Source organism: Phasianus colchicus, chromosome 4 (assembly GCF_987193195.1).
Source record: "Phasianus colchicus chromosome 4, bPhaCol1.hap1.1, whole genome shotgun sequence".
NCBI lineage: Eukaryota > Metazoa > Chordata > Aves > Galliformes > Phasianidae > Phasianus > Phasianus colchicus.
In genome coordinates, this window is record NC_143439.1 from 47,088,769 (window position 1) to 47,115,084 (window position 26,316).

General features: G+C 43.0%; 1 protein-coding gene across 7 annotated transcripts in view; it reads left to right on the forward strand.

Moving 5' to 3' along the window:
• The window catches only part of LNX1 (ligand of numb-protein X 1), a 103,065-nt gene that overhangs the window by 22,002 nt on the left and 54,747 nt on the right, over positions 1 to 26,316 (forward strand). For 4 of the 7 annotated variants that reach the window (XM_090139437.1, XM_090139440.1, XM_090139433.1 and 1 more), the window contains exons 1-3: positions 3,626 to 3,709; positions 5,446 to 5,582; positions 18,972 to 19,440. In XM_090139437.1, coding sequence (XP_089995563.1) covers positions 19,076 to 19,440 — 365 coding nt within the window. In that variant the 5' untranslated portion in view covers positions 3,626 to 3,709; positions 5,446 to 5,582; positions 18,972 to 19,075. Of the gene's footprint in view, positions 1 to 3,625; positions 3,710 to 5,445; positions 5,583 to 18,971; positions 19,441 to 26,316 lie in introns of those variants that run through there. The other 3 variants (XM_090139434.1, XM_090139435.1, XM_090139436.1) reach the window with 3 other exon arrangements.

The following is a 26,316-nucleotide window of genomic DNA, read 5'->3' on the forward strand; positions in this document are numbered from 1 at the left end:
CTGATGTTCATTTTTTAACAAATTTTGGGATATTTGAGGAATTTGCTAAGACTGAAAACATGCTCATATTTTGCCAGTGTTCCAACAGAACAAACAAGGTAATTGTGATAACAGCAGTATAGCTAGCCTGGCCTCACTTCCAGGAAAGTAATAGACAAGCTGATAAGGGAATTGAAGTAAGAAAGAACAGGGATATTATTAATGGCAGCCAATGATGTTTCTATGGGACATAGATCTTGACAGATAAACTTGTCTTAATTTTTTTAAGTAGTTACCTGATTGTTTGATAAAATGACTCTGTGGGCATAATAAATCTTGAAAGGTGTTCAAGTCAATATCCCAGAATATTTTGCTCAGTAAATAAAGAATTTTGCGCTTTTGTATATGCATATATCATGTGGAGAACAGGTGTGTCAAAAGTAAAAAAAAAAAAAAAAAAAAAGGGTTTAGAGCAAGCATAATGCATGCACTGGTAAGAGATGCAAATACTGGATGGGAAGGGATCATTCAGCCAGTGAGGAAATATGTAATATGGATTGATGATGATAACCTTTAGCAGTGTCATCAGTTCAGCAATGAATAGTCCATGTGCTTTCACAATCACAAATGCTTAATTCCCAGAACAAGAGACAAGTGAACTCCTCATCTTTTGATTCTTCAAAATGCTCTTCCATAGAGACTCCCAATAGGACTAAACCCAAGGCAGCAAGGTCCACACAGTTGCAGACAGGGGACATGGCAGCTTGTGACATGCAAGATGTTGGTCAAGATGATTTCCTTTTCTGTTCTAATCTTAAAGTCCAGGAACTGTTCCCAGGATATAAGCCTGGCTGTGAAAGTCCATGCAAAGGTACATACTGCATATCTGTACATGCTTTTAGAACGGAAGCTTTACTGCATCTCAAACAATTCTCTTTATTGTCTCTAAAAAAGTATGGGAGAACTGGTGAGATGCAAGGACAAATGGTAAAGGTGATAGGACAAGAAGGAATGGCTTTAAACTAAAAGGGGAGAGATTCAGACTAGAATTTTTTTACTCAGAGGGCAGTGAGGTAGTGGCACAGGCTTCCTGGAGAAGCTGTAGATGCCCCATCTCTGGAGACGCTCAAGGCCAGGTTGGATGGGGACCTTGGCAGCCTTATCTGGTGGGTGGCAACCAGCCCATGGCAGGGAGTTGGTTCTGGTTTACCTTTAAACTCCCTTCCAACTCAATCCATTCTATTATTCTGTGATTCTATGACATGCAATTTTGTGCCAGAGATTTCCTTTGTAATTAGGAAGAAGTCACTAAGTTTCTGTGCCTCGGTTTACTCCCTTTTAGAAAGTGAACCTACTGCTTTCCTCAGCCCCTCCCTCCATGCCTGATGCTGGAGAGACATCCAAAGGTACTGTGCAAATGCTTTTTTCCAAAAAAAACAAACAAAAAAATTTAAAAAACAGGGGATGGCACAGGACTGATGTTTTTCTAATGCTTCCATCTTTCAGAAAGCACTCACATTGTCCTGGTCAGAAATCCACCCATACTGTGAACTTTGACAAGATAAATACAATTGTCCTGGGACTGGTTATGCAACACGCTTGCTTTGCAATTTAACTAATGAATGTGCTGAGAGCCCAGATTAATCTTTTAACTTGAACAGTTTCTCCCAAGGGAGAACATATATAGCCTGGCTCTCTGTAATATTATCCCCTCACAACGGCCAGAGTGACTTTGCCACTTGAATGTTTGTTTTGCTTATGTATGTATAGCTCATGTTTTCACAGATTTTTTTGGAGGAGGTGGGAGGACTGGAGGCTTCACTTGAGATTGTACAGCTGGATCTGCAGGATTTCACAATCAGATCTCCTGCTGATGGATGCTATGAGAGCTCTTTGGTGTGATTATTTTAGCTGCAGGTATGGCTAGGCTTTATCTAGTCAGCCTATATTCAATTCTGTGCTCTCTCAGCCCAGCTGTTCATTTCCGAAAGTGATGGTTCTGATATTGCTACTTGCTCACTAACTGAGAACAAAAGATTATTTTAATCCTGTGGCTTTCATTTAATTAGGAGAATAACAAAGGTTTTCCTAATCTCCTTCTAGAAGATGTAATGCTGCAGAATACAGAAAAGACAGTAAATTCTTATGTCGAGAGAAACTTGACTTCCCAGAGTAACATGCAACTGTGTAAGAATCTCACTGTTAATTGCACCAAGTAGGCCAGTTTTGGAAGTCAGCATCATATTTAAACTGTCACACTGTAGAGAACTGCTAGCTTAACATTGCTGATTAATGACTGCAGAGTCCATAGTCCCATTTCCAAGCAAACTGTCAATGGTACTCAGTCATCCCAAGAGAGCTCATAGTACAAGCACTTGGCAAAGTTTCCCTTCATGTTTTGCGATCCAATTCACAATGATGATTTTACGGAAAGGGGAAACAAGAAGAGGGACTAGACATGAAAACATTGGCCTTCATTCTGGAGTCATTCCTAAACCACATTTTTTGCCCCAGTATTGGCTCCTATTCTCTGGTATGCCTCTACAAACCAAGATATAGATTTAGAGCAATCCCACATGACCGCAATGGCTCAGATACTGCCATCTGTGCCAGATGTGGGTGTGACCTGCCACCATTTACTGGAGAGAGACCAGGTTCATCCCAAGGGACTCATCTCCTCCCAGCTGGCCTGTCCACACTACACTAAGCTCCTGATGCCCTTCCCGATGACCTCCCAGTCCCGTTGCCATCATCCATACATGGCAGACAGGATGAGGGTTTATTTTGCCATTGCAGGAACACTAAAGAGACGCTGAACAGCACTGGAGATTTCTTGTGCACTTGAAAGAGATCGTGCAGATCAGCCCTTTTGTGGGGTCAGGAACATAACACGTGCTGAAGATTGGTCTTGTATTTCCTATTTGCAAACCATCTGCTGGCTGGCCAAAGGCAAGTGCTGGAAGAGGAGTGAGCAGCAGCCTGCATGCCCCATTTGCTCTGACCTCATGGAGCTTCAGAAAGCAATATCAGTGAAGGACAGCATGTCTGGAGGAAACAGTGACCTTTTCAGAGCCTGACACAGACGGTATCCATTACAGTATTATCATCTAATATTTGATTATTACAATTTTCCAGTGCATGCTTGCACAACATGTACTGCCAGTAGATGCAGCATATGCTGAAATCACTTAGCTGACATAAACAAACATAATTAAGGCCTAATACAATGGAGTTTATGGCATGTTGTCCTCCTGGAAATATTTTCAGTAGTGAAGCCTGGACTATCTGCAATTTAAAAGACTTGTTCTTACACCTTTTTTGCATAGGCTGAGACAGGCTGTTCAGATTGGTTTTAAAATTAAACTAAGCAAAACATTGGACTTCTGAAGCATATAAAGCTATACCAGGAAATTAGAAGCTTATGAACCCAGACAGACCTACAAGATACTACTGTCATTTCAATGCAAAAGAATGAATCATAGTAGGAAACGCTCCCACTTTTTTAACGCTGTTGATGAAGAAATCTATTGATAGATTCTTTAGCCAGCTGTAGGCAAATGAGGGAATCTGTAAATAATGGAGTAAATGAGATGCAGGTGAAAGGAGATCCTTTTGTGTTCCACTCTAGAGAGTGAAAGTTTTAGCAGAGGATGTTCCATTGAAGGGTGCAGCTCCTCAGGTGCTGGGTTCAGAACCAGTGAAGTCACCTTCTGGGGAAACAGTTTGCTCTGTAAGTAGAAGGAAGTACTCACATAAAATTCTAGAGTATGACTTTAGAGAGGAATGGGTGCCTAAAATGGCTGTTTGGGCAAGCAAGAGAGTAGAGACCATTCTTTTGAGCAGAGTCTCAGAGCTTGAGAATGGAAATAGGAATACATGTTGTGAGATGAGAAAGGCTATTAGAGTAATCCAACAGTGCTGGCGTGAGAACAAATGAGTTTGAACTGGCCCTTAGTCTGGAAACTTACAAAAGCATCCCAGCAGTGGGAGGAGGGTGAAAACTTGGCTAGTTTCTAAATGGGAATGAAGTCTGCAACTGGGAGTGACTGATGTGGTCACCTGCAACAGCAGGGCTCTGGGCTTCCTGACTGAGGCGATCAGCCTGGAAGAGACCTCCCCTGTGAAGAAGGATTTAAGCACATGCTCCGCTCTGTGGGGATGTACTTGTTAACATTTCAGCTTCTACAGCTGAAGTGTGTTCTTTAAAAGCGTATTACATATGCATAGATCAATATTACAGGTAGCCAATGTCTGGGGCTTGCATATCTTGCCTTGTGACTTCTGTGGGAACCTAGATCCCATGCAGGCTGTGTCCCTCTGTATTGTACCCATTGCAGGAGCAGAGCAGCGCCCAAACTCCAGCATGGGCTTTGGGTGATAATGTATCAAGCACCATTGGTAGACCCCTTCTGCATCTCCTTGAGCAGCCTAGGGCAGAGATGCTGTAATGGGTATGAAAGCACACAATGCTGCCACAAACAACGCTGAGAACATGACTGTCTTGTAAGATCCTACCAGCATACAACTCTTGATGATCTCTTACATATTTAGCAAGGGATTTTATAATCACCACTAATAAGTATGCTTTTTAAAATACTTGAAAGGAAACAAATTTGTATAGAATGAATTGGAGGCCAAGACTTGTTAGCTATAGATGTTTATATGGGAGGCTGGGGGCTTTCTTCTGGCTGTTTTCAGCGTATGCCTCCAAATCTCTCTCCAAAGTTTTCTTGCTTCTTTCCTTAAGTGAAAATGCTCGTGATTGCTTAAGTCATTGCGTTTATTAGTGATACATGTAGCTGAAGCATCAGAGTTTCTTTTCCTCCACTGGAGTTACTTTTTGAATGAAAGAGCATTTTGATACCACTGCCATCATAATTGCCATTCACACTCAGCTCAGGTATCTGCACATCCTATCCCTTCCTTCATTGGTTTTTCCCTTGGAAATCACTGGTTCAGAGGACATAAAGTAGTCTTTATTTCCTGATGTTCAGATAATTACTAGAGCTTGTATTTCTAGCAGCTGATACCCTAGTTCTCAAATTGCTCTGACATGGTTCCCTGCTCCCCAGCTGGCTACCCCAGGTGTGTGGGAACGAGGTGGAGTTGCAGCTGGCAAAGCACTGAGATGAGCCCTGCCTCAGAGCTCAGTCCTCCTGCTCCAGAGGAAAGCCAAGACAAGTCTTTTTTTTTAAACCAGCTCTTAAGAGAGTTTTCTGGTCCAAGTTCAATCTGATTGTAAGGCTGAAAGAAGAAAGGAAACACAAAGCAAAGCCAAACTGAAAATGGACTTTGGCGTATGCCGGAAATAAAAGCCAAAGCTTCAAGTTACACATGTTGTCTGAGCAGCCTGCACATGCTCGTGTTGCCTGCAGGAGAAATAACTGGAGGGGTGTGGTTCTCTAAACCTTGAATTGCTCAGGTGTATGCACTTCAGCTTTTATTTTGCCTCCTGACATGCTGTAGGCTGCCCTGTGTGACACAGCTGATGGCTGCTCTCCTGCAGGGATGGGGCCCTACTGCCAAAATGCAGGGACTATGCACCACTGGGACTCTGCCAGCAGCCAGCACCAGGCACAGCCAGGCCAGATGTGAGTTTCAAGGTTTGCATTCTCTTTTTTTATTGATATTCTCACTTACCACCTACCGTTTGGTCCAGAGAAGAAAACAGGAAAGGAAATACTCTGGCAAAACAAACAGCTGCTATTTAGGGCAGTGGGGAGAGGATCAGAATTTCAGCGTGTGTCCTAGGAAGTGCTGCACAGCAAAGCAGAGGTACTCCTTATGATAATAATTAGCGATTTAGTCCCCCTATAATCTAATGCGGGGATGAGATGAGGTTGCTATGTTTGAATGCTGCTTACTACCTTGCTAGGGTGCAAGAGTGCTGTGCTTCATTCATCACCTCTTAGTTAGATGTGTTGCCTTCATTTTGCTAGGAAAATCTGTCTTCAGCAAGAATGTTAGATCTAACAAATTACCTGTGGAAATATGCCAGTTTAACTATAGAGGCTTTAGCTTAGTATTTTGTTCGGCTTCTGGAAACTCATTTCTCTTAAGAGTTAAAACCCCAAAAGTCTAGTAGAGCTTATGAGTTTAAACATATAACTGTAGCTGAGGAGAGAGAGGAAGAGCTTTATTTGCTATCTTCTGCTCACGTTCTCCTCTACTTATTTATACCCAATTCTTAATGAGTTCTGTTTTCATTCAGTACTGGTATGTGCAACGGTTGCAAAACTGTGAGTATGTGTGAGTATATGAAATCTTACAAAAGTTTCATGCGTACGGATGAGCCTGATCATATTTGTCAAAACAAGGTCCATGTACAGGCATGGCAACGCAGAGGACTGCTATGAAGATGCGCAGACATCCTCTCATCTTGAGGGAGATACTTAAAATACATCACAAGTTTAAAGCTAAGCACATTTTGAGTGTTTTTAATTAATAGAGATGAACTGCTTGCATTAAGTTGCTGGATACTTAGACATCTACCAAGGAAAAAACATAACTCAGGGGAAGTACTCACATTAGAGTTGTAATTCACACTTTTCCTATATGCCTGACACAAGAACAGGGTTCAGCCAACAGCAGAAGTTCATACGGTATTCTATTCCATAGGTGAATGTTCTGGTAACTGTATGATGAGGCTGTTTCTTCACAGTCTCCTACAGAAATAGATTAGAGCACATAATTTGTTTGCTACACCCCCCAAAACTTCTTACTGTTTGTTCGTTCAGTGACACAAAAAAATCAAGGTGTCTTCGCTACTTTATCGAAGCAGTACAATCTATTGTCTCCTGTTGTCAGAAAAGCACAGAAATTATCTTTATTTAAAAAAAAAAAAAGCTAGGATTTGCCATCAGGCATTTGGAAAGATGTTGCCTTGCAAGGAGTCATATCCTCAGTTCTGCAATCCACTTTTCTGAGACTGAGAACTCTTCTCAAGGAAGCAATCTGTTACTAATTTACTATTTTATACTCTTCCACCCAAACCTCAGAGGCCATGTATATTTTCCAAAAATACAAATTGAATCAGTCTGGGAAATCTTGACTCTTCATTATCTTTTTCTTGCCACCTGAAAATACTCATCCTCCTGCTTCTAATTACTTTTTCTTTTCTGTGGTCCTGCACAAGTGTCCTCCTGTCCCTCATGAGGCTTCTGCTTTTTGGAAGGATATTCCAAGCCTGTGTGTTTGAGCATTAACTGCATCGGGACTTCATTGTAGCAGACAGACTTGGAAGGCAGAATGTCACTGGCTCTAGACTGCAATTGTCTATCACGAGAAGAAGTTGACTTGTCTTTTGGAAGAGGTTTGAAGGAGCTGGCATCTTCTCCCAGAATAACTTTTCTTTTGTAAAGTGCAAATAAATCTTGCACGCAGAATGAGATGACAGATTAGCCTCATTCTGCTGTAGACTAGGAAATTGGGCAGTATTGTTTCCAGCAGGAAGGTAAATCTCTGAAGGCTTTCCAGATGCAGTCTCCTCCAGTCTGGCTGCCGAGGGGCTGCAGCCAGGTATTTCTGGAGTCCTCAGCTCTATAGCCTGGCAGAGGCAGACAGAGGCTGCAGCTTATCTTGGGGGGCTGTGTCTGTGGCCAAATCTTGTGGGAGGGCTGAATGTATTCCACCCCTAGTTAAAATGGACAGAGACTTGTGTCACGTAATATTGCTGGTTTTGCACTGGCTTGAGATGCAAAGCCAACCCTTCCACTGGTATTTTTGCTCCTAGAAACTGGGAGGTGCAATGACTGACTTTCCCTAGGCTTTCCCCAAAAGCTCAAGCTGTGTGTTTAAGAAAGGTCATTGTACAAATCCTATGATTTGAGGGAACTTGGAAGCAGAAAGTTTCTCCTTTAAATGTCCAGGGAATGGTTTATAGGCAGCTTAGGTCAGATGCAACTGCCTCTGCATGCTGCTGCTGTTCCTCTCAATAAACATCAATTACTGCTTGACAAGGAAATCAATGAGCTAAATGCCCTGAAACTTCCTACCTGTTCAACAGCCCCTGGCTGCACTCTCCTTCATCTTTCTGTTCTACTTTAATACACCTTTACCATTCCTAAAACAAAAAGCATTAATAAAATTATAGTTTGCATGTACCAGCAACTCCTTACTAAGAGGTTACAGCTACTTCTCTGCCTGGACTAATGCGTTTTTTCAGAAAATGCATTTCAGAATGCAGGTTAATCTTGGTCTGTTATTGGATATAATTCTAGTTCACTTTCCTTTCCTACGAATACATGATCTTGGTACCACTGAGATAATATGATGTTAAAAAAAAATATATATATATCTATGGCTGATGCTGTTTTGTTTGCTGTTCCCATTCAGAGATTATTTCTGCTTGCAGTTCTTTGTGCTATATATTTCACAGCACCAGTTCACAAAGGATTTTGCAAGTAGAGCTTCCTGTTGGAAAGCAACTTGTAGAATAGCTTTGATTTTTTTCATAGTTTCAGCCTAAGGAGTAAGCTGATTGTACTACTGCTGTTTAGAAAAACATTGTAGTCTTGATCCAGGTAAAAAAGATTGGAAACACTCCTACAAGCTACAGCTTGTAGGAAGAAGTTCAAATCAGACAAAATTTCCCTGTGTGCATGCAGCAGATCACATCTGAGCATGTGGTGCGCACTGGCAGGAAGAAGGACAGCTTGAGCATGTAATTCCTAATGGGTTCCTCATCACAGGAGTAAGCACAGACAAATAATCTCACACCCATCAAACTGGTTCTGGAGGCAGATGATAATTCAGCTGCAGAATTAACAATCTTCTCCAGAGCCAGTGCCACGCTTGTGTGCTGGCTGATAAAACCTTTGTGAGCCTCTTCATTTCAAGGAGAGTGTTATAAGACTATCAGCAGCACGTGTGTTAATTAGTGTGGACCTTAGGTCAGAGTTTCCCCAAAGCTCCAATTAAAGCAGTGATGACTTGAGAGCTGTGAGTAGTATGCAGAGTTGCTTCTTCCCAGCACTGAGCAGATGAGGCAGAAGTGGGCTCTGCAGGATGTGATGGAAGCTGAGAGCCCAGTCACTGTCGTAAACAAACTTTATTCACTGATACTTTTGTTGAACAGAGCTCTTAGTCACTATCATGACTCATGAGAGCTGGACAGAGCTGCTCCTATTGCCCGAATACTTCTTGTTTCCCCAGTACTTCCTATGTGGGAGTCAGCTATAAGCTGTAGTGCACAGCTTTCTCCTAGAGGAGGAGCAGGCTCTATCATCAGATATTTATTGGAATTGTCAGCACTATTTAATATAAGAGATAACTGACTGAAAGATAATATGCTATTTGTTCAAGACCCAAAAAGCAAACAGTGTTAGGAGTAGAAAACAGACTGCTGTCACTGGGCGTTGGGTTCAGCTTCCTCACTGTGCAATAGGTTTTCCCCCTTTCAAGCAGTGTATTATTTTTAAATGTGAAATTCAGCATTGCAAGGGTTCACAAGCTCATCTGAACTTCTTCCCCTCAGTCCCTGAAATTTCTCTTTCCAGCTGCATATTGCATGCCTGCCCATTATTTAGGAGGCTTTCTGTGGGCTGTGTTACTCTGAAGTTGCTGAAATACACTTGCTGACCAACCTGCCTGATGTTGTGCCTCCCTTTTGCAAGTCCCTGCATGTGATTGGGCCCTGGAATGGCCATGCCAGGAGAGGGTGGCAGGGAGTGCTTTTGGATTAAGTTACTACAAAGGGCAGCATGCCATTGATTTGTACAGTTTTTTTTAATAGGAATGATTTTTCTAGTTAGATTTCTTTTAGATTTTTGTGTGTGTGAAAAGATAAAACAAAAAAACAGTAAGATAAATAATTTAAGTTATAGACATTTACAAACTTATAACTTAAATTATAAACATAAATAGACATAGTTAAATGCAGTGTAAGCAGAATTAAGACACAGAAGATTAAATCCTTCCAGATGCATATTCACAAAGTAAAGGATGCAGCCCACTGAGAAACCTGATGGTTTTTCCCTCAGATCACATCTAAGACCACACCTGTGGCCCCCCTCGTGACAGGAGAAGTTGGGCATCAGCCCTACGGGGGCACAGCCCTGCAATGTGGGAGCAACCACCTGCTCATGCCCTGCTCACCCATCCACGCTGTGGGCTAATCCGAAAAAAGGTTCCCACAGGGTGTTATGAGAACTCATTAAGTAGTTTGTAAAGCATTAAGAGACTTCTGGATAAGAGGAGCAGCTCTAAAGGCACAGTGTAATTAAAGCAGTGGTTACTTTATAATAAGCTAATAGTAGGGTTATCCATCATCTGTTCAGCACTTTACTGTTATTAAATATTATTTCATGGTCACATGTGAGGAGATGCTGCTTAGTCTGAGGGTGCTGTGGCTGTGTGGGAGGAAGGGCTGAGGGAAGTCCTCCCAGGAAAACTTGCTGGATGGTTTGGAGATGGGGCTAAGCCACATTGGCTTTTGAAGGAGTCACCCTCTCTGGCATGCATAGACGTGTTCGCTCCGCTTGGAATCTTCCCTGATGAGTGCTTCAAGTGAGATAGCATCAATGTAGGCAGATGTCCCCCTGTGCTGATGCTCTAGCTCTCATTGAGTTTTGGCTGAGTTTTTCCCGTATCATAAAGCCATGAGTGAGTCTGGCAAATCACTCTTCCTTGTTACCAACATGAATATCACTACAAAAATGCAATAGATTTGGTGCCATGAAAGAGATAAAAGCTGCTTCAAAGCCTCTTATGGGGTCCATTTTGACTTTATATTTTTCATAACTGCTTTTCGTCTTGCAGATTGAGAATTCAAGTACAAATCTTACCTGATGTCTAAAGACCCATCATTTTCAGAGTGTGGGAAGCAAAACAGTTTAATCAGAACAGGCAAGTTTTCTCAAAATGGCTTTAAATTAAAAGAGGAGAAATTTAGATTAGATGTTAGGTAACTTTTTTTTTTTTTTTTAACTCAGAGGGTGGTATACATTGGCACAGGCTGCCCAGAGAAGCTGTGGATACCCCATCCCTGGAGGCTGGATGGGGCCCTGGGCAGCCTGATCTGAGGAGTGGCAGCTTTGTCCATAGCAGGGGGCTGGGTGATCTTTAAGGCCCTTTCCAAATTAAGCTATTCTGTGATTCTATGCCCCTTATCTCTCAGCCCCTTACACAGTGGCAGCAGCTTGCAGTGACCATGATGGTCTTCTTTATCCAACATGCCAGGGTCACTGAGAGGTTTGCCGTGTTCTAGGCAACTTGGAGAATGGCTGAAGGATGCAGGATGGCTGAATGATGCAGGAACAGCAACCTTGTTCTTTTCAGAGTGGATAGGAACATTTGGCCTTGGGGACATAGCAAAAAGAGTGTTAGCTGGTTAGAAAGCCAGAAAAGAAGAGGCATGCCTAGAAGGAAACCTTTTTGCTTAGGAAGGTACCCCTATTGTAGGTGTGGGCCTTCACAGTGTCAGGGTTGCCATGCACAGTAAGGCATGGAAGGTCAAAGAGAGGAAGGGAAAGAGAACAAGGATTTTAGATTACATATCAAGGGTTCTGTAGGTGGAAGAATAAGTGACCACTATTTCCCTGTGGCTTTTCTAATATGATGTAATTCTAGCATTGTTTTTCCATGAGGGCTGGGTATGTATAATTCCCTTGTCCTTTTTGTTTTCTCTGATATCCAGTGTGATTTAGGTTCATTATGTAGCCTTTCATTTTGTTGGAACACACTATTTTTCTCTTTGCTACCCAGCCACATAGCAAGCCCTGTGGCAATGGAGATAATTTAATGTGTATGGGAAACAGAGTAGTAGTAGTGTAATTCCCCATGGAGTTATTATCAACTGACATCATGGCCTTAACACCAACTTCATGAAGAAGGTACAGAAACAAAAGAAACGTGAAACAAAACACATTTTGCACTTTACTCTGCATCTGCAAGACTTTCTATCTCCCTGTCATGATGTACCTGCATGAGTCCATATATGCCAGGGGCTACGCTGTCTGGATTGGGGGGCTTCAGGCCAGAGCCCCCTGTAGCTCCAGAGTGGTCTGTGGATCCACGTTTCCTCAACCTGATGCAAAGGAGGAGCATTGACAGGTGCATGTCCCCATTGGATCTCTGTCCCCAACAGCAGACACATCTGGAGCAGGGACCAGGAATAAGCACCTTCCTGCAGTTTACACGGATCCTTGTACCAACTGCTTGCTACTAGCACTTTCAAAGACAGCTGGGTTATGTGGTTTTTCAGCCACAAAATGCGCTTGTGTCATGAGGTCAAATGTCTAACAGCAGGCCTCTGAGGCTGTCTTGTCGAAGTCAGCTGGAGCAATCAGCCAAATCAGAGAGGTAATGCACCTTTTGTTACATAACTAGCCATACAATTTTATAATTCAGTATGTGAAATGCCGATGGCATTTATTATGTCAATTAGGATGAGCACATGTTTAGGAAGCATTTAAGAGTCAATCATAATTGCTCGCACTGTCTTGCTTTGGCCAGATGATTGACTTCCTCTGAGGAGGTAGAACGTGTGCGCTGGAGAAGCAGTTACCCACTGCCTGTCTGTTCTGCTGCAGCTCTCTCCTTTGTGTGTGGAGTCTGAGCCCGTAGTTCTACTATAAAAGGTTGGTCAAAGCCTGAGTTTATCAAGCTTCAGAAAAAGGAAGAAACTGGAATTATTACCTCCACCAGCATAGTGCCTGAGTGCTTGAGGCATGCTAGCAACAAGTCTTCTCTTTTGTACTACCTTCTGCTAAGGTAAGCTCACTCATAGGATGTGCTTCTTGTAAGTGTGGGAAGGTTAGCCTGCCAACATGTACTGCCTTATTCAAATGCTCTTTTTGGTCAAATCTCATCCAGCTGTTCTTAATATCCTTAAACTACTTCTGGACTGGAATTTCTCATTTCAACATGCTGAGTAAAGTTTTGTAGCCATGAAATCGTCAGAGAGAGCAATTAATGTTTGTGTGGGCGTGCGAGAGACAGACAGATGAAAAGGCAGGACGTATTTCCATACATTCCAAACAGAAGTTTCAGATACATAATTTCACAACAGAAAAAAAACTTTTTTCCAACGCTGGTTGATTCTGTAAATTCCAGCATGAGCCACAGAGAAAACAGTCTTTTCAAACAATCTGGTTCTAGTTTTTAAAGTTATTGTGCGTGCAGCACAGTATGACATTTCTGTTAGGTTTCACAGCTTGAGCCACAACTTGAAAAGTTGGGGTTATTCACCTTCTGCACTGTACTGTCAGATTTTTGTATTCAGTGGAAACGTTTTTCATCACTAAAGGCTGCAAAGCGCTTTGATTCTTATAAGCTCTGAGAAGGAATTTTTGACTAATAATAACTTTGAAAAATCAGCAGTCTGAGAGCTGGGGCCAGGCAGAAGAGAGGTTTTGTATCTCCTATTGGTTGTCCTAGAGATGGTCTGTGCTGATATGCTGAACTTTTAATTACGAGTATTTTCCTCTAAGAGCTAACTCTGCTAATAGAATAATGGAATTCTATAACAGTTCTCTAACAGTCTTGCTTAGAATCCTAAATTCTTATCTGCTAAATCAATATTTCCAAGATCTCTGACTCATCTCTAGCTACTGACATTTTACCTGGAGGTATGCATCTCTTGTCTGACCACTGCAGATCTCCACTAGAGATGGTCTGTTACTGATAACAAGTCGAGCAGAGGGAAAATGCTGTGACACTGCTGTTGGTATAACAGATTTTAAAATAAGGAATTGGGGGAAAAAAAAAAAGAGAGAGATAATTACATGTGGTACAAAAGGTGGTCCTAAGACGTTAAGATAAGCTTTTTATGCACCTAAGTGGTTTATAGCCTTCCTATGAAAATGTCTAAAATCCAGGAAGACTGATTCACCAAACTGGCCCAAGGTTAGTGCCAAATATCATGCAATATTCTTTATCCAGATCTCTGGATTGTGAATTACTGCATCTTTGCATGGATGATGCTGTACAATGTGTATTACTGCCGTATGGGTTATTGTGTGATGTCTTCCAAAACCGTTATCTAGTATTTTGAAACAAAAGGCTGCCCAATGGCCTCCAACAAAAGTACTACCTTTAACGGGGAAGTCATTGTAGCCCATAAAGAGCTTCAGTCAAGCAGATGCAATTAGCAGCACAGTGACTAAGAGGCCTGCTAGTAAGAAGGATATTTTGATGAAAGATAATGAATTGAACCAGCATTACAATTTCCTTAATTAAAGGCAAAGAGTTTTATATGAACATTCAAACCTGAGGCCTCATTATAGAACTCTAAATATTGAATGATTTTGCAACCTGGATTCTCACTGGGGCAGCTAGTGCTGGGCTCTACTGAGCCAACCACTCTCAGCCTGGGGACTCTTTGCTTCTGCTGGAGTGAAGGGATCTTTCAGCTCCCTCTCAATTGACACCCTGGTGTGGGTGAGCCACTAGATGGGGACAATGCCCACAGCTCCCATCCTGCCCACAGTCAACTGCTGAGCTGAGCAATCATGAAGGAGTTAACTCTACGCAGGCTAAGGTGCAAAGTCTCCTAGTAATTTCATGCGGCTCCTTTTGCAACACTGGGAAGCAAGAAGTCCATCTCCTGGCTCTCAGCAGAACAGGCCGAGGATTAAGAAAAGGAGGTGCTTTCCTTTGTCATTTGTGGCATGTTCACAGCTAGTATGGCAGAGGAAGGTGAGGGGAGAGCACCTCTGTCAGAGTAATGTTGTGGAGCAGGGTCCCTTCAGGTGTATAGAACAGCCCCGTGGCCAGACTGCACCCTTCCTATAGCAGGCAACACCTTGTTCTGGGGAAGGACAGTGGCACAGTGTTGTAACCGTAGTCCAGATAATCAGGGCAGGAGAGCTGCTGGCAGCACCTCTGCCTCCCACAGTGCTGTGTGATGGAGAGACAGGGCACAAGAAGGCAGCATCTTTTGAGCAGTGGATAGAGTATTTGTGATGCATGTGCACAGAGTGCAATAGGGAAGGAACATTAATAGAATGTGTTATTTATATACGCACTATACCATTCAGAAGCCGTTTTCCATTCCCATGTGAGCCACTCATTCCCTTGAGTCAGAGGATTTTCCTATTCCCAAGACATCTTGTTTCAGGTAAACTCCTCTACCTGTTGTACAGCTTGCTTCTGCTTTGCAGTGACCCTGCTCACTGCCTTGCCTTTCACCATTGCAGACGTGAGCTGGTTGCTGCCATTCCAGGCTCTGCCTTAGTTTTTCTTTGGTATTCAGGTACTTGTTGATTCCTCCCACTGCTATCTACTTCCCTGCTGCATTTCACCACCCAGTTCTTTCTCTTTCAGCCATGGCTGCTCATTCTGTTCACATGCTGTTCCCCTGCAGCCCCTCCAGCTCCGAATTAATGTTTAACAAGGTGGCCAGCCAGGTGCTGGAGGTGCTCTCATTCAGGCTCTAGCTTGCTTACTTTCATCATGGGGACATGGACCACCTGTGCAGCCCCAGCACGCACAGCTCTCTCTGAGTTGATGACCTTGCCTTGCTGAAGGCAGAGGTGTGGACACCAACTGCAGATGGAAGCAGGATTTCTCCTCCTTCCCCAAGCATGGGCCTCGAAGAGGACACTTTCAGCCAGGTAGTAATTGCCTTTTTTCCTTTTGTTGTGATGCACCATCTGCGTGCACAGAGTTTTCTTGATCAAAGTGTGCTTAATTACTGCTGTTAATGCCAGATCAGCAGATCAAATTTAAATCCTATTTTCCCTCTCCTTTATGCTGCCCAAGAAGAACTGCTGAACACCAAAGCTTAAAGTTTCCTAAAAGAACGTGAAATTAATTATGTAGCTGTGTTATGACAATGCATAAATGATTAAAATAAAAATGACTGCAAATACTGCAAAGAACTTTTGCCTCTGGCCAAATCAGTGTCACAACTCAATTCAGCACCCTCTGTGCTAACTCTTTTGGTGATATAACTACCTTCCAAAGACAGTAGTGGTTATTTCATTACTTGTGTCCAGTAATTTAAGAAGGTTCATAGTGGGTGACCACTGACCAGATGAGCCAGAAGAGGATGATCTTTTTTTTTTCAGCTTGGAAAATAAGTTATATTGTTGTCTACTCTAAGATTTCTAAATCATACAGGCTAGAAGATTTGAGTAGTCCTAAAAGTTCAGTGCCTGTTATTAATTAACATGGATGGTTCTGATTCTCTGCACTGCAGCAAGAATTTGTAATTTATGTAGACACTGTAAATTCAGCTAGAGTTCCCCACACTCACTCTTTCTTATTAGCAACACATTATTAGCATACTGGGCCCATAAAGAGTGTCTGTAACATGACCAGGAGAGTCTGGAAACTTTTAGTACACAGTACAGGGCAGAACTTGTGCAGTTGAATTCTTATACTTATTTTTTTTGATAGTCATGATAACCTCTAATCACTGAATTGTTAAGGTTGGAAATAAGATCATTTTGCTAACTGTCTACCTACTACCAATACTAATACTAAACCGTGTCCCTAAGTACTACATCTACCTTTCCTTAAATACCTCCACTGTCACCTGGACAGTGACTCCACCACCTCCCCGGGCAGCCTGTTCCAATGCATCACCACTCTTTCTGAGAAGAATTTTTTCCTAATATCCAATCTTTCTTCTAGTAAGGAGCGCAAAACTTGAGGTAATGAGGTGTGACTTCACCAGTGGGAGATGCTCAGAAGCAGTGCATTTGCCATTGCTTTTCCAGAGTGAACGCACTAGGCCTGTTATATGGTAGCTTACATATATTTCAGATTTTGTGTTTTATCTTAATGAGATTTTTTCCAGCTTGCTACATGCCCTCAGTACCTTGAATATGTCAGAGATGTCCTTGTCACTCAAGATCACTAGATGTAAAGCAGCAGTGATCAGATCCCCTACTTTTCCTTAGGCAGCTGACCCCTGCCCAATTTCTCAGCCATTTTAACTGCAGGATTGCTAGGAATAGACACTGTGTGTGTGTCTAATTCCATATCTGTTCAGACCATTCTGAATCTCTACGCAAGTGAGGGATGCTGACATCAGTGAACAATCTCCTCTCATTCTGCGAAATGCAGCTGCTAGCAGATCAAAGCTATGCAGACCAGCATGCAGTCTCCCTGCTCTGTGGAGAAGCTGGCTGAGAGCTGCCTAACAAGAATCACTCGGGGGACCCCAAACTACCCCAGCTCAGCATCAGCAGCTGGATGTGACCCCCAGGACCTGCATGTGATCAATGCAAAGACTGGTGTGCTCAGCCTCTGTCTGCTTTCAGAGATTCCTTAAACTATCACTATAAAGTGCTCCATCCAGCACTTGTACAAGTCATATTCTGTGGGAAAAGTATCTTTGAGTGATGCTAGCAAGTCTGGAATAAGAATAATAGTGCTGTATTGTTCAATTTACCATGATTTTCCTGTTATTTATTTGTTATTTTTATTAATATTCTTGTTGGGGTGGGTGTGCTACAAGTTTTTCAGTGGATTTTTTTTTTTTTTTTGGTGACTGCTTTGCTACTTCCAGAATATCTCAGTGTCTTCTTTCTTAATTGGGGTTGTCAGTATGCTAGAATGATATCTTCTGTCTTTTTCTTGTTTCATTTTGCTGTATGTCACTTTAATAGAGCCAACTAATACTGATTTAATTCTTAGTTTAAGACAGCAGGTTTTTTTCCTGCAGAATTCTTCTCAAAGACATGTACACAAAATTCTGATAAATATTTTTGCAAAGGGGAACATTTGCTGCTATACAAAGTATTTTAAACATTCTATTAAAAAAATTCATGTAGGGGATCATTTTAATTCAAATGAATTCTGCTAATCAGGAGGCAGAGCGTATGCAGAGCTTAGTCTTGCAAGCAAAAAATGTTATTATACACTTAGCATAATAGCTGCATAAGAATGGGATCTAACAAAGCATTGAAGTGAATGTTTGACATTCAAGCATCTGGATAGAGTTAGCAGGGCTATAATTTTACCTTTATGTCAGAAAACGCCTACCATGTTGTAGTCTAATTTCTCAGGTTTAGAGCCTAAGAGCTTTACATAAAAATAAGGTTTGTTTTTTTAAGTGAAAATGTGCTCTGTCATACTCAGATATTTTTTTTTTATATTCTTTTCCTCATTTGCCCTCAAACGTGGGTGTCTGAAGCTGACAAGTTGTCTCAGAAAATTAAGTCAAGCTGGAAGAAAGAGTACAGTGCTATGGCAGAGCAGCAAATAAGATTTACATTTTCAAGCAAGAGTAGTAATTAGGCCATTGCATATTTTATATTTTCATGTTTATTTTCAAAGAGATGGATCAAAATAAGCATAGATGTAATGAGACGTAAGTGCTCCAACAAGCAGTCAGAGTTCATCAAGTAAAAGCTACAAATTACTGTTCAGTTTTGCTGCCACCCACAGTGTTTACATCCCTGAAATATCAGCAGGCAGGTGCTTTGGTTGGAGTTGTAACTTGATTTGGGATTATAACACTAATTATTAAGGGAATAGGCTTCATTTTTGTTCACTGGTTTTGAAAATCGGACAGATGAACCACTGCTATGGCAGAGGATGATCTGGAGGTCCCAGGCTCTAAGCTCCAGGCAACCCTTCCTGCAGCTGTGTGCATGGTGTGGACTCAACTGCTGTCTTTCCTTCCAGAACCATACAGGTGACTCGGGCAGTGACCATTCTCCTTACCTGCGTCTCTGCACATGTATTGCAACATTTGCCTATGTATGGTGCTGCTTTTCCAACAGAAGCAATGTGATCACTATTAAAAATGTCGGATGACTCAAGATGTAGTTGTATGCTAACCTAAGGTGTTTGACCGTTAAATTTCTGTAGTATTCCCTCTATTTTGACATCTTTCTTTACAGTGAGAGTAATTGTGTCAGCTGAGCTAAACTTAGGAGCAAAAAAGTCGCTAGAGTTCACAATCTGATTTTTCTTGCCATTGCAAAGATGCAATCCTTCCCTAAAAACTGCTGGAGTACTTCATATCCAGGTACATACCATAAACAAATTTAGAGAAAGCAATGCAGAAGATAATTTTTTTGCTTCCTTCCCCACAGATCTGATGGCACATAAGCCTTGCTGCTTTCGCAAATAGAAACCAAGTTGGGTGCTTTCATCTGCCCTCTTTGAATTACATCGATTCCAATTACAGCAAGAAGAAATGGAGGAGAACTCCCCACCACTCTGTGTCACCTGCGGCCAGGCACATTTACCAGAGGAAAACCACTTGTACAGCTACACTGAGGAAGTAGATGATGATCTGATCTGCCACATTTGCCTGCAACCTTTGCTTCAGCCATTAGACACGCTCTGTGGTCACACCTTCTGCACTGCCTGCCTTACGAACTTCCTCTTGGAAAAAGATTTCTGCCCCATGGACCGCAAGCTGGTGGCTCTCCAGAACTGCAGGAAGTCCAGCATACTGGTGAATAACCTCCTGGACAAGCTAATGGTTAGCTGTCCTTTCACAGAACACTGCTCAGATGTTGTGCAACGCGGTCACCTCGAACAGCATTTCCAAACCCAGTAAGTTTTTGTTGAGGTGGTGGGGTTTTTTCATTGTGCTGTCTTTTCCTTAAGGAGATGGAGAAGTATCAGCAATTAACACTGATTTGAATAGACTGGTAATGTAAAGAATGATTTATCAATTTCAGTCCCCGGGAGCATCTATACTATCATGAGGTTAGAACTAGTTAGTATTTGATGATGTCTCATGGGCTTTTTTAGAGTCAAATCCACCTAAGATACTTCATGCTATCACCAGTGGTTCTGGGCAGATACCTTGTGGTAAGCTGCGTAATGGAAGTGTGTGTTTAGTCATCCAGAGAGATCTGTGAGTTTTGGGAAGCTGAACTATCATAAATATTTCAGTCATACTACGGCTTTTGTAATTGCCCTTTCTTCAATCCATTTTTGAATCACAAATGACCTACATGTGAAGTAGAGCAGAAAACATCCCAGTTTGGTGCTGGCCTTTGGAGCTGAGGGCTCTTTCCTTCCAGGTGCACACTGGCCCCTTGATGACACATAGGGACTCACAGAGGGCAGCCCAGCCTCCATGGCCTTGGTCATAGCCGCTGTGGCTGGGACCACCTCGCTCAGGGAAGACATCCCCAGGGAGCAGTTAGTTTCTTTGCAGGGGGGGAACTGAGGGTGAGTGGCCCTCAGCACTACTACTTCTGCCCAGGAGTGTTCAGGTTTCTTCCTCTGCAAACACAGGCAGAAGGCCTCTGTTGGCCAGCATGCTCCTAGGTGGGCATGGTAGTACTGATGGTCAGAGCATCTCTTTCCCAACCTGATGTGTACTGCAGGTCATTGGTGCCAGCAGCATCACAGAATGCATGAGCAGAGGGCTGGAGCAGTGCACTAGGGAACCCCACAGCTGGCGGTGGCTCTGTGACCTGACATTCAAATAAAAGCCCATTCCCTAAGGCACTTGGATTCCTAAGAAGAATTTACTCAAGGTACTTACTGTGGAACTAGCTGATGCTGCAAGGGGTGCTGCCAGCCATGCTCCACAAGGTGAGTTTTTGCTGCTAGAGAAATTAGCAGGATTATCTGCTGTTTTCTGCCTCTGGTTAGTAATTCTCTGACATACCAAAAATATAGATTTCAGCAGTGATGCAGGTAAAGGGACTGACAGTCTGCTGTGAGCTGCTGTCATAGAGATTATGTTGCTCTACAGATTGCAACAATAAAATCTTCAGCCCCTAGTGCAAATATCCTTTCCTTTTGCTAATACAAGAGCTGCTCTGAAAGTAATGCCTCCTATTTTGTTATGTTGGCCCATGATGTCAGAGGCAGATGTTGGTGCTGTGACAGTAGAAGCTGAACCTTCCTACCAATGCTCTGTTGCATTTTGTTGCCATGTGACAGATGGCAGCAGAGGGGTAGTCTGACAAAGTGGCATCTGTTATGGAAATACGTATGGAGCAAATGTGTGTCACTGAATTCCTCCATGAGGGAAAAATTGCACCCATGGACATTCATCAACACTTGCTGAATGTTACAGAGACCAAACAGTGCATGCAAGCACAGTGGATAGGTGGGTGGTATGTTTCAGCAATGATACTGTCATAGCACCTGTGAAGCAACAAATCACCTCCACTGGTGCAGATTTTTACCAGAGTGATAGACAGGCTTTTCTTCATCATAGGTGAAAACTCATAGCTAATGGTGGTGACTATGTTGAAAAATAGTGTTTTGTAGCTGACAATTTCCTCTATCAAATTGTATTACTGTGCTCTCTGTATGTTGTAGTTCCTCACTTGTCCTGACCCCAATTAGAGCTAGGAGGAATAGGTCAGTAACATATACCTACAGCCTTTCTGCAGCTCCTCCCCCATACCAGGCTCTCCCAGCCAAGTCTCAGCTTCAAAAGCCCATAGAGGGGCTGGAAAGGAAGAGCAATGTTCTCCCTGCTTTCCACATCCTAGTGCACATCTCAGTGCAATACAAGGTCATGCTACGCAAGCTGTGTGGCTTCTTTGCTGCCACTAATGACCGTATTTTCCATTTGCAGTATGATTTGTTTCCTTAATGGGATGTTTAAATTTCCCTAAGGCCAGAGGTATTTAAAAGATAGTACCTTTGCTGTTGGGTGTTTTTCTAAAACCCATGGGTTTTTACAGTGTAAGCCAATTGATGCTTTCCCAGGGGCATGCCCTTACTGGCTTTCCCACCCATGAGAAGAATTAAGAGGAAACTGTGTGACCCATAAAGGAGACTTTTGAAACATTGTGTTTGCAGAGCTTATGCAGAACATTTATTGTTTTCCACATGCAGCATTTGTTAATAATCACCAAAGGCATTTCATGACTCTGCAGAGATGCAGAACTTGCCCTTGCCACCCCACTTCCAACTCATTGTGGTGCTGGAGAGGAGAAGGGCACTGTACTCTTCAGCCACAGCTCCAGCATGCCCAGAAAAAATAAATGCTGTTCTCTTTAACATTGATGAATCAGTAGAAAAGGTGTCTGATTTTGTTGATTGTGATAATAATAGAAATAGTAATAACAATAATAATTATAATTCTCATGCAAGTGAACAGAATGGCTCAGATGCTGGGGAAAAAATCTTGACTAAACATGCTCTGTGCTCCCAGGGAATAAATCAGACTGTATGAGAGTCACCAGGGCAGCCATGAGCCCTTGTATTTCTTACACAAATTGGTCTCGGACCAATCCATGCTTGTCCTGCTCAGAGATAGGGTCACTGATGGGACAAGGTGAGTTTGTTGTGTTTTATGCTTTGTAATTGAAGAGAGAACTTGAATTTTTTAAAACAGCAGTTACCGCAGAGGTATAACATTAGAAACAACCTTATTTAAAATGTTTGCTCTTTCATCCCTTGAAAAAAGGGGAAAAAAAAAAAAAAAAAAAAAAAGAGAGAGAGAGAGAAAGAGAAGAGAGATGTCCTTGATTTACTACGTGATTTATGTTTGCACAGAGACATCCGAGTGGATTTTGGGAATTCAGACAGCGATGCAGACAGGCAGCAGTTGGCTGTGATCCTTTGCAGTGTTTTACTTTAAAAAGGTGTGGTCTTCTGCTGTCGCCTGCTTCCCAACTCCACAGGGGGCACGTTCCCCCCTTGTCAGATGGCTACACCCTTCCGTGATGCAGCTCGCTCGTAACCCATCTGCTGGTGGGCAGTGATGTAAACCTACCAGCTGCCTGCGAAGAACCACTCTGAATCGTGCAGGAGGCAGGTCTCTTCCCTGAGCATCGCTCTGCTCTGCAGCATAAGTCACTGTCTCGCCAAGCACGCTGTGCTGTCCCTAAACCCTCACAACTACCCGTCTGAGAGTCAGATCGAATAATCCTCTTACAGGTCAATGATTTTGCAGTGTAGCCTCGTTTATGGGATTTAAGCTCAATTCGTAATGTGCTACCGTTGCGTTGAAATGGGAAGGCTGGCTTAGAAGGGGCTTGGCCAGCACGAAGCTTTGCGTTGCGTGTCCCACCCGCACAGAGCAAGCGGGAAGGAGGAAACCTGGCAGCGGTGCCATCAGCGCTGGGAATGAAGGCTCTTCTGCTGCTGGTCCTCCCCTGGTTAAGTCCTGCAAACTACATAGACAATGTGGGCAACCTGCACCTCCTGTACTCCGAGCTGTGAGTACACGCGGTCCTCGTGTTCTGTCTGTCTGTCTCACCATAGTGGTGGGGAGGTTCTGGACTTGAGCGTTGTGGGGTCGGTCTGTCTGTCTGTGCCTGTGTGTTTGCATGAAGAAAATGAGGCAACATCTTGCCAATAGACTGAAACAAGGCTGCAAACCGGCTGCTTTGCATCGCACAGGCTAATAATAGCAATACGTCCCCGCTGCTTTCTGCTCCCTGAGCATGGAAGCAGCCAGGGTGTACAGAGGCTTTTTCCTTATCGACTTGCTCTGCTGTGCCAGCCTTTCCAGTGGTTGTTGGGTTTGGCTGTTTTTCCATTTCTAAATTTCAGTCTCTTCTGTACATGCAATGAATAGCTTTGCATGGGAACTGGGCGCAGAGGAGAACATCGTGATGGGCACCCTGGTAGAGCGCTCGCCATGTGTACAGGCATAATGCTCTGTGTGTAAATCTGCATGCCTGGAGCAAAATGCTGAGAAGCCCTTCACCAGAAAGAATTCACTTGAGACAGGAAGGAAATTTCCAGTATTTGGTTTTTTGCCCACAGCAGAATGTTATTTTCTCTAGAATGCAAATTTAATTGTTGTAATCCATGCATGTATCTTCATGTCTTAAAAAAAGGAATCCCAGGCAACCCCATAGCTAATCTCTTCAACCTATAAGGCAAATACTATGTGGTATCATCTGTAAATGATGCTAGTTTAATCTGTGCTTGAATGTTTTTCATTAGTTAATAGGGCCTTTAAGAGTAGAAATAGATATGTGTCAGTATGCTGATGTTTCATTTGTGATTTAACAAATTATATATTCTAGAGATAATGAATGAAATGGCTGATTCTGCTCAAAAATTAGAAATATTGTGCCTGCAGTGGGAATGTTTTATTAACAGTTGTGATTAGTACCAATTAGACAAATTTCCAAATATTTTCATCTCTGCTGTCACACAAATATAGCAATGCTTTTCTGAAGCAGAAACTCTCCATTTGAAATGCATGTCTCATATGCACTGCACCTATTAATAATTTAGTCACTCTTTGTACAACTGCTCAGGATTTCTGTATGCCATGGGTGCTTTCAAATGTTCAACAGACCTGGTTTTGAGGGTTGCAGCTATGCCCTCATTTCAATTAATTGGCGTTTTGTTAGAAATGTTAATTAAAAAAATAAAAGAAACCAGTGAAGCCAAGCAGTCTACAGGGGCAATCAAGCTCAAAACAGAGCAGATGAACACTCATAATGGAAACAATGGCATCTGGGATGCCTAGTTTCCAGGAAAACAAACTGATGAGATTAATCAGAGCACAGGCGCTCACAGCCTCCTTGTTTTTCTTGGGGAATTCAGGTTCACTGCCTCTACCAGGACAAAGGACTGTGATGCACAGTAGCTGTTCAGCACTTATTTAGCCTTCTAACCCACAGGAACACTGAGCTCATGGATGTAGGCAGTCTGTTTTAATGGAGCAAGTGTGAGCTTGGACATGCATCTTGGGGTGTCAGCAATGCGAGGTGGCACATCCCCTGAGCAGTACCCAGCCTTGGATATGCCCCATGCTCATGACTGTGCTTGCTGCAATGTTACTGGGGCTGACGTAGCCCAAAAGGGTGCCAGGCAGTTTGAACTCCTTTTGGTAATTTCCCCTCTTCCACGTGGACCCAGTGTCTGGATGCTGCCCAAGTCACTGATGTACTGGTCTGTGGGGCAAGCACAGGGTCCTCTTGAATAGCAGTGGTTGAAACAGAAAGAGAAACAAAGCTTCCAGACCCATTTAATCAATACATATGGATACTGTGATCTAAAGGCTGTTGCTTTGGATGATTAGGCACTTGCATGGAGGATGCATTCCATGCAAAGTTTTATGAGTGAGACAGTGTGGGCACTGGTGCCCAGGACAGCCTGGTGCTGGGGGGACACTGCTTTGCTGTCCCATTCCTTTTAATATGCCCTGAATCCCTTGGGGGCAGCTCTGTAAATCCTTCCCCACAGGCAGCCAAAAGCCCTAACCATGTATGTGTAGCCTATCTAGCAGCTTTCCCCATGTCTTGAAACCAGACCATAGTAAGCAGAAAGCCTTTTTTTCATTATCCCACTCTCTTTGGTTTCTGGCCAGTACAGATACTGGCCTTGGTCAGAACTCATTACTTGGCTGGCTAGCAGCCATTAGACTTACCAGCCAAGGGAGATGGAAGCAGGGCTGTGAGCAGAGATGGGGAAGGTGAGGACATGACTATCTTCACCAGCATCTATGCGAGAGGCAGAGTAAAGTTGCTGGGATTTGCGCTACCTTCCCATTCATAGCCCTCTTCTACCTAGTTCTAACAAAGGGTAGGTTATTTGTGTTCTGCTGCTGGGGTTTACTTTGGTTTGAGGGCATTTTTCTTTCCAGAGTGCAGAATGAGTAGTTCGGGGGATAGGGACTACAATATAGCCCAAAGCCTGTCTGGAAATGAAGACTCTGGAATATGTTCAAGAAATAGAAGGCAGTTTGGGGAGAGTTGAATAGGAGAAATGAAGCTGGGAAAAAGCTGTGTCAGACTTTTGCTGTTTTCTACACCAGTGAGAAAGAGAGGAGAGTTCATATGTTGCAGTGGCACTTTCTATGACAGTTGTGGAGTGCTGCTAATTTTAGCTTTTTCTGTTACAGGTATGCTTATCTCTTGACACTCTTGCCAGCACTAAAATCCCTTCCCTGGCCTGTTGTACCTCCCTTGTGCCTGTCATCTATCCCAACACAGATGATGTTCTGGTTCTTCTTGCTCTTTGCCAAGTTGTTATCAGCAATCTTGGGTGAGCCAAGGTGCTCCTGCCTTCAGAAGCCCATGGCAACATCTGGCAGAAGGTCAGGAGAAACCTGTTCATTTTCTTCTCCCACTGAAGCTGGGGTGGAATGCAGCCATACCAGCCCAATAGCTCTTGGCATCCTAAGGATCTGTGGGATCCTCCAGATCCACTGTACTGCTCAGAGTCCACACTTTTCCTTTTTGTCCCTGTAAAGAAGCCTTGGGAGACACCTGACCTTCTTTCTTATCTAAAACATCTTCAGAAAGCAAATACTTGCCCAGGAATTCTTTGGAATTGTGATGTGTTACTCCTCCATTTAAAAGCACTATATAAGGATAAAAAGGCAGCTGCAAGAGGTTCTTCTGCAGGTGAGGACCTGGTAGCACTGCTTGTATCAAGAGGCACCATCCTCTATTGTTACCCCTGTGACTTTAAAGCAGGACCTGTGCTGCAGTGTGTTCCTCAATAGAAGAATTTTCTAAAATTTGACCTCAACTGCTCACT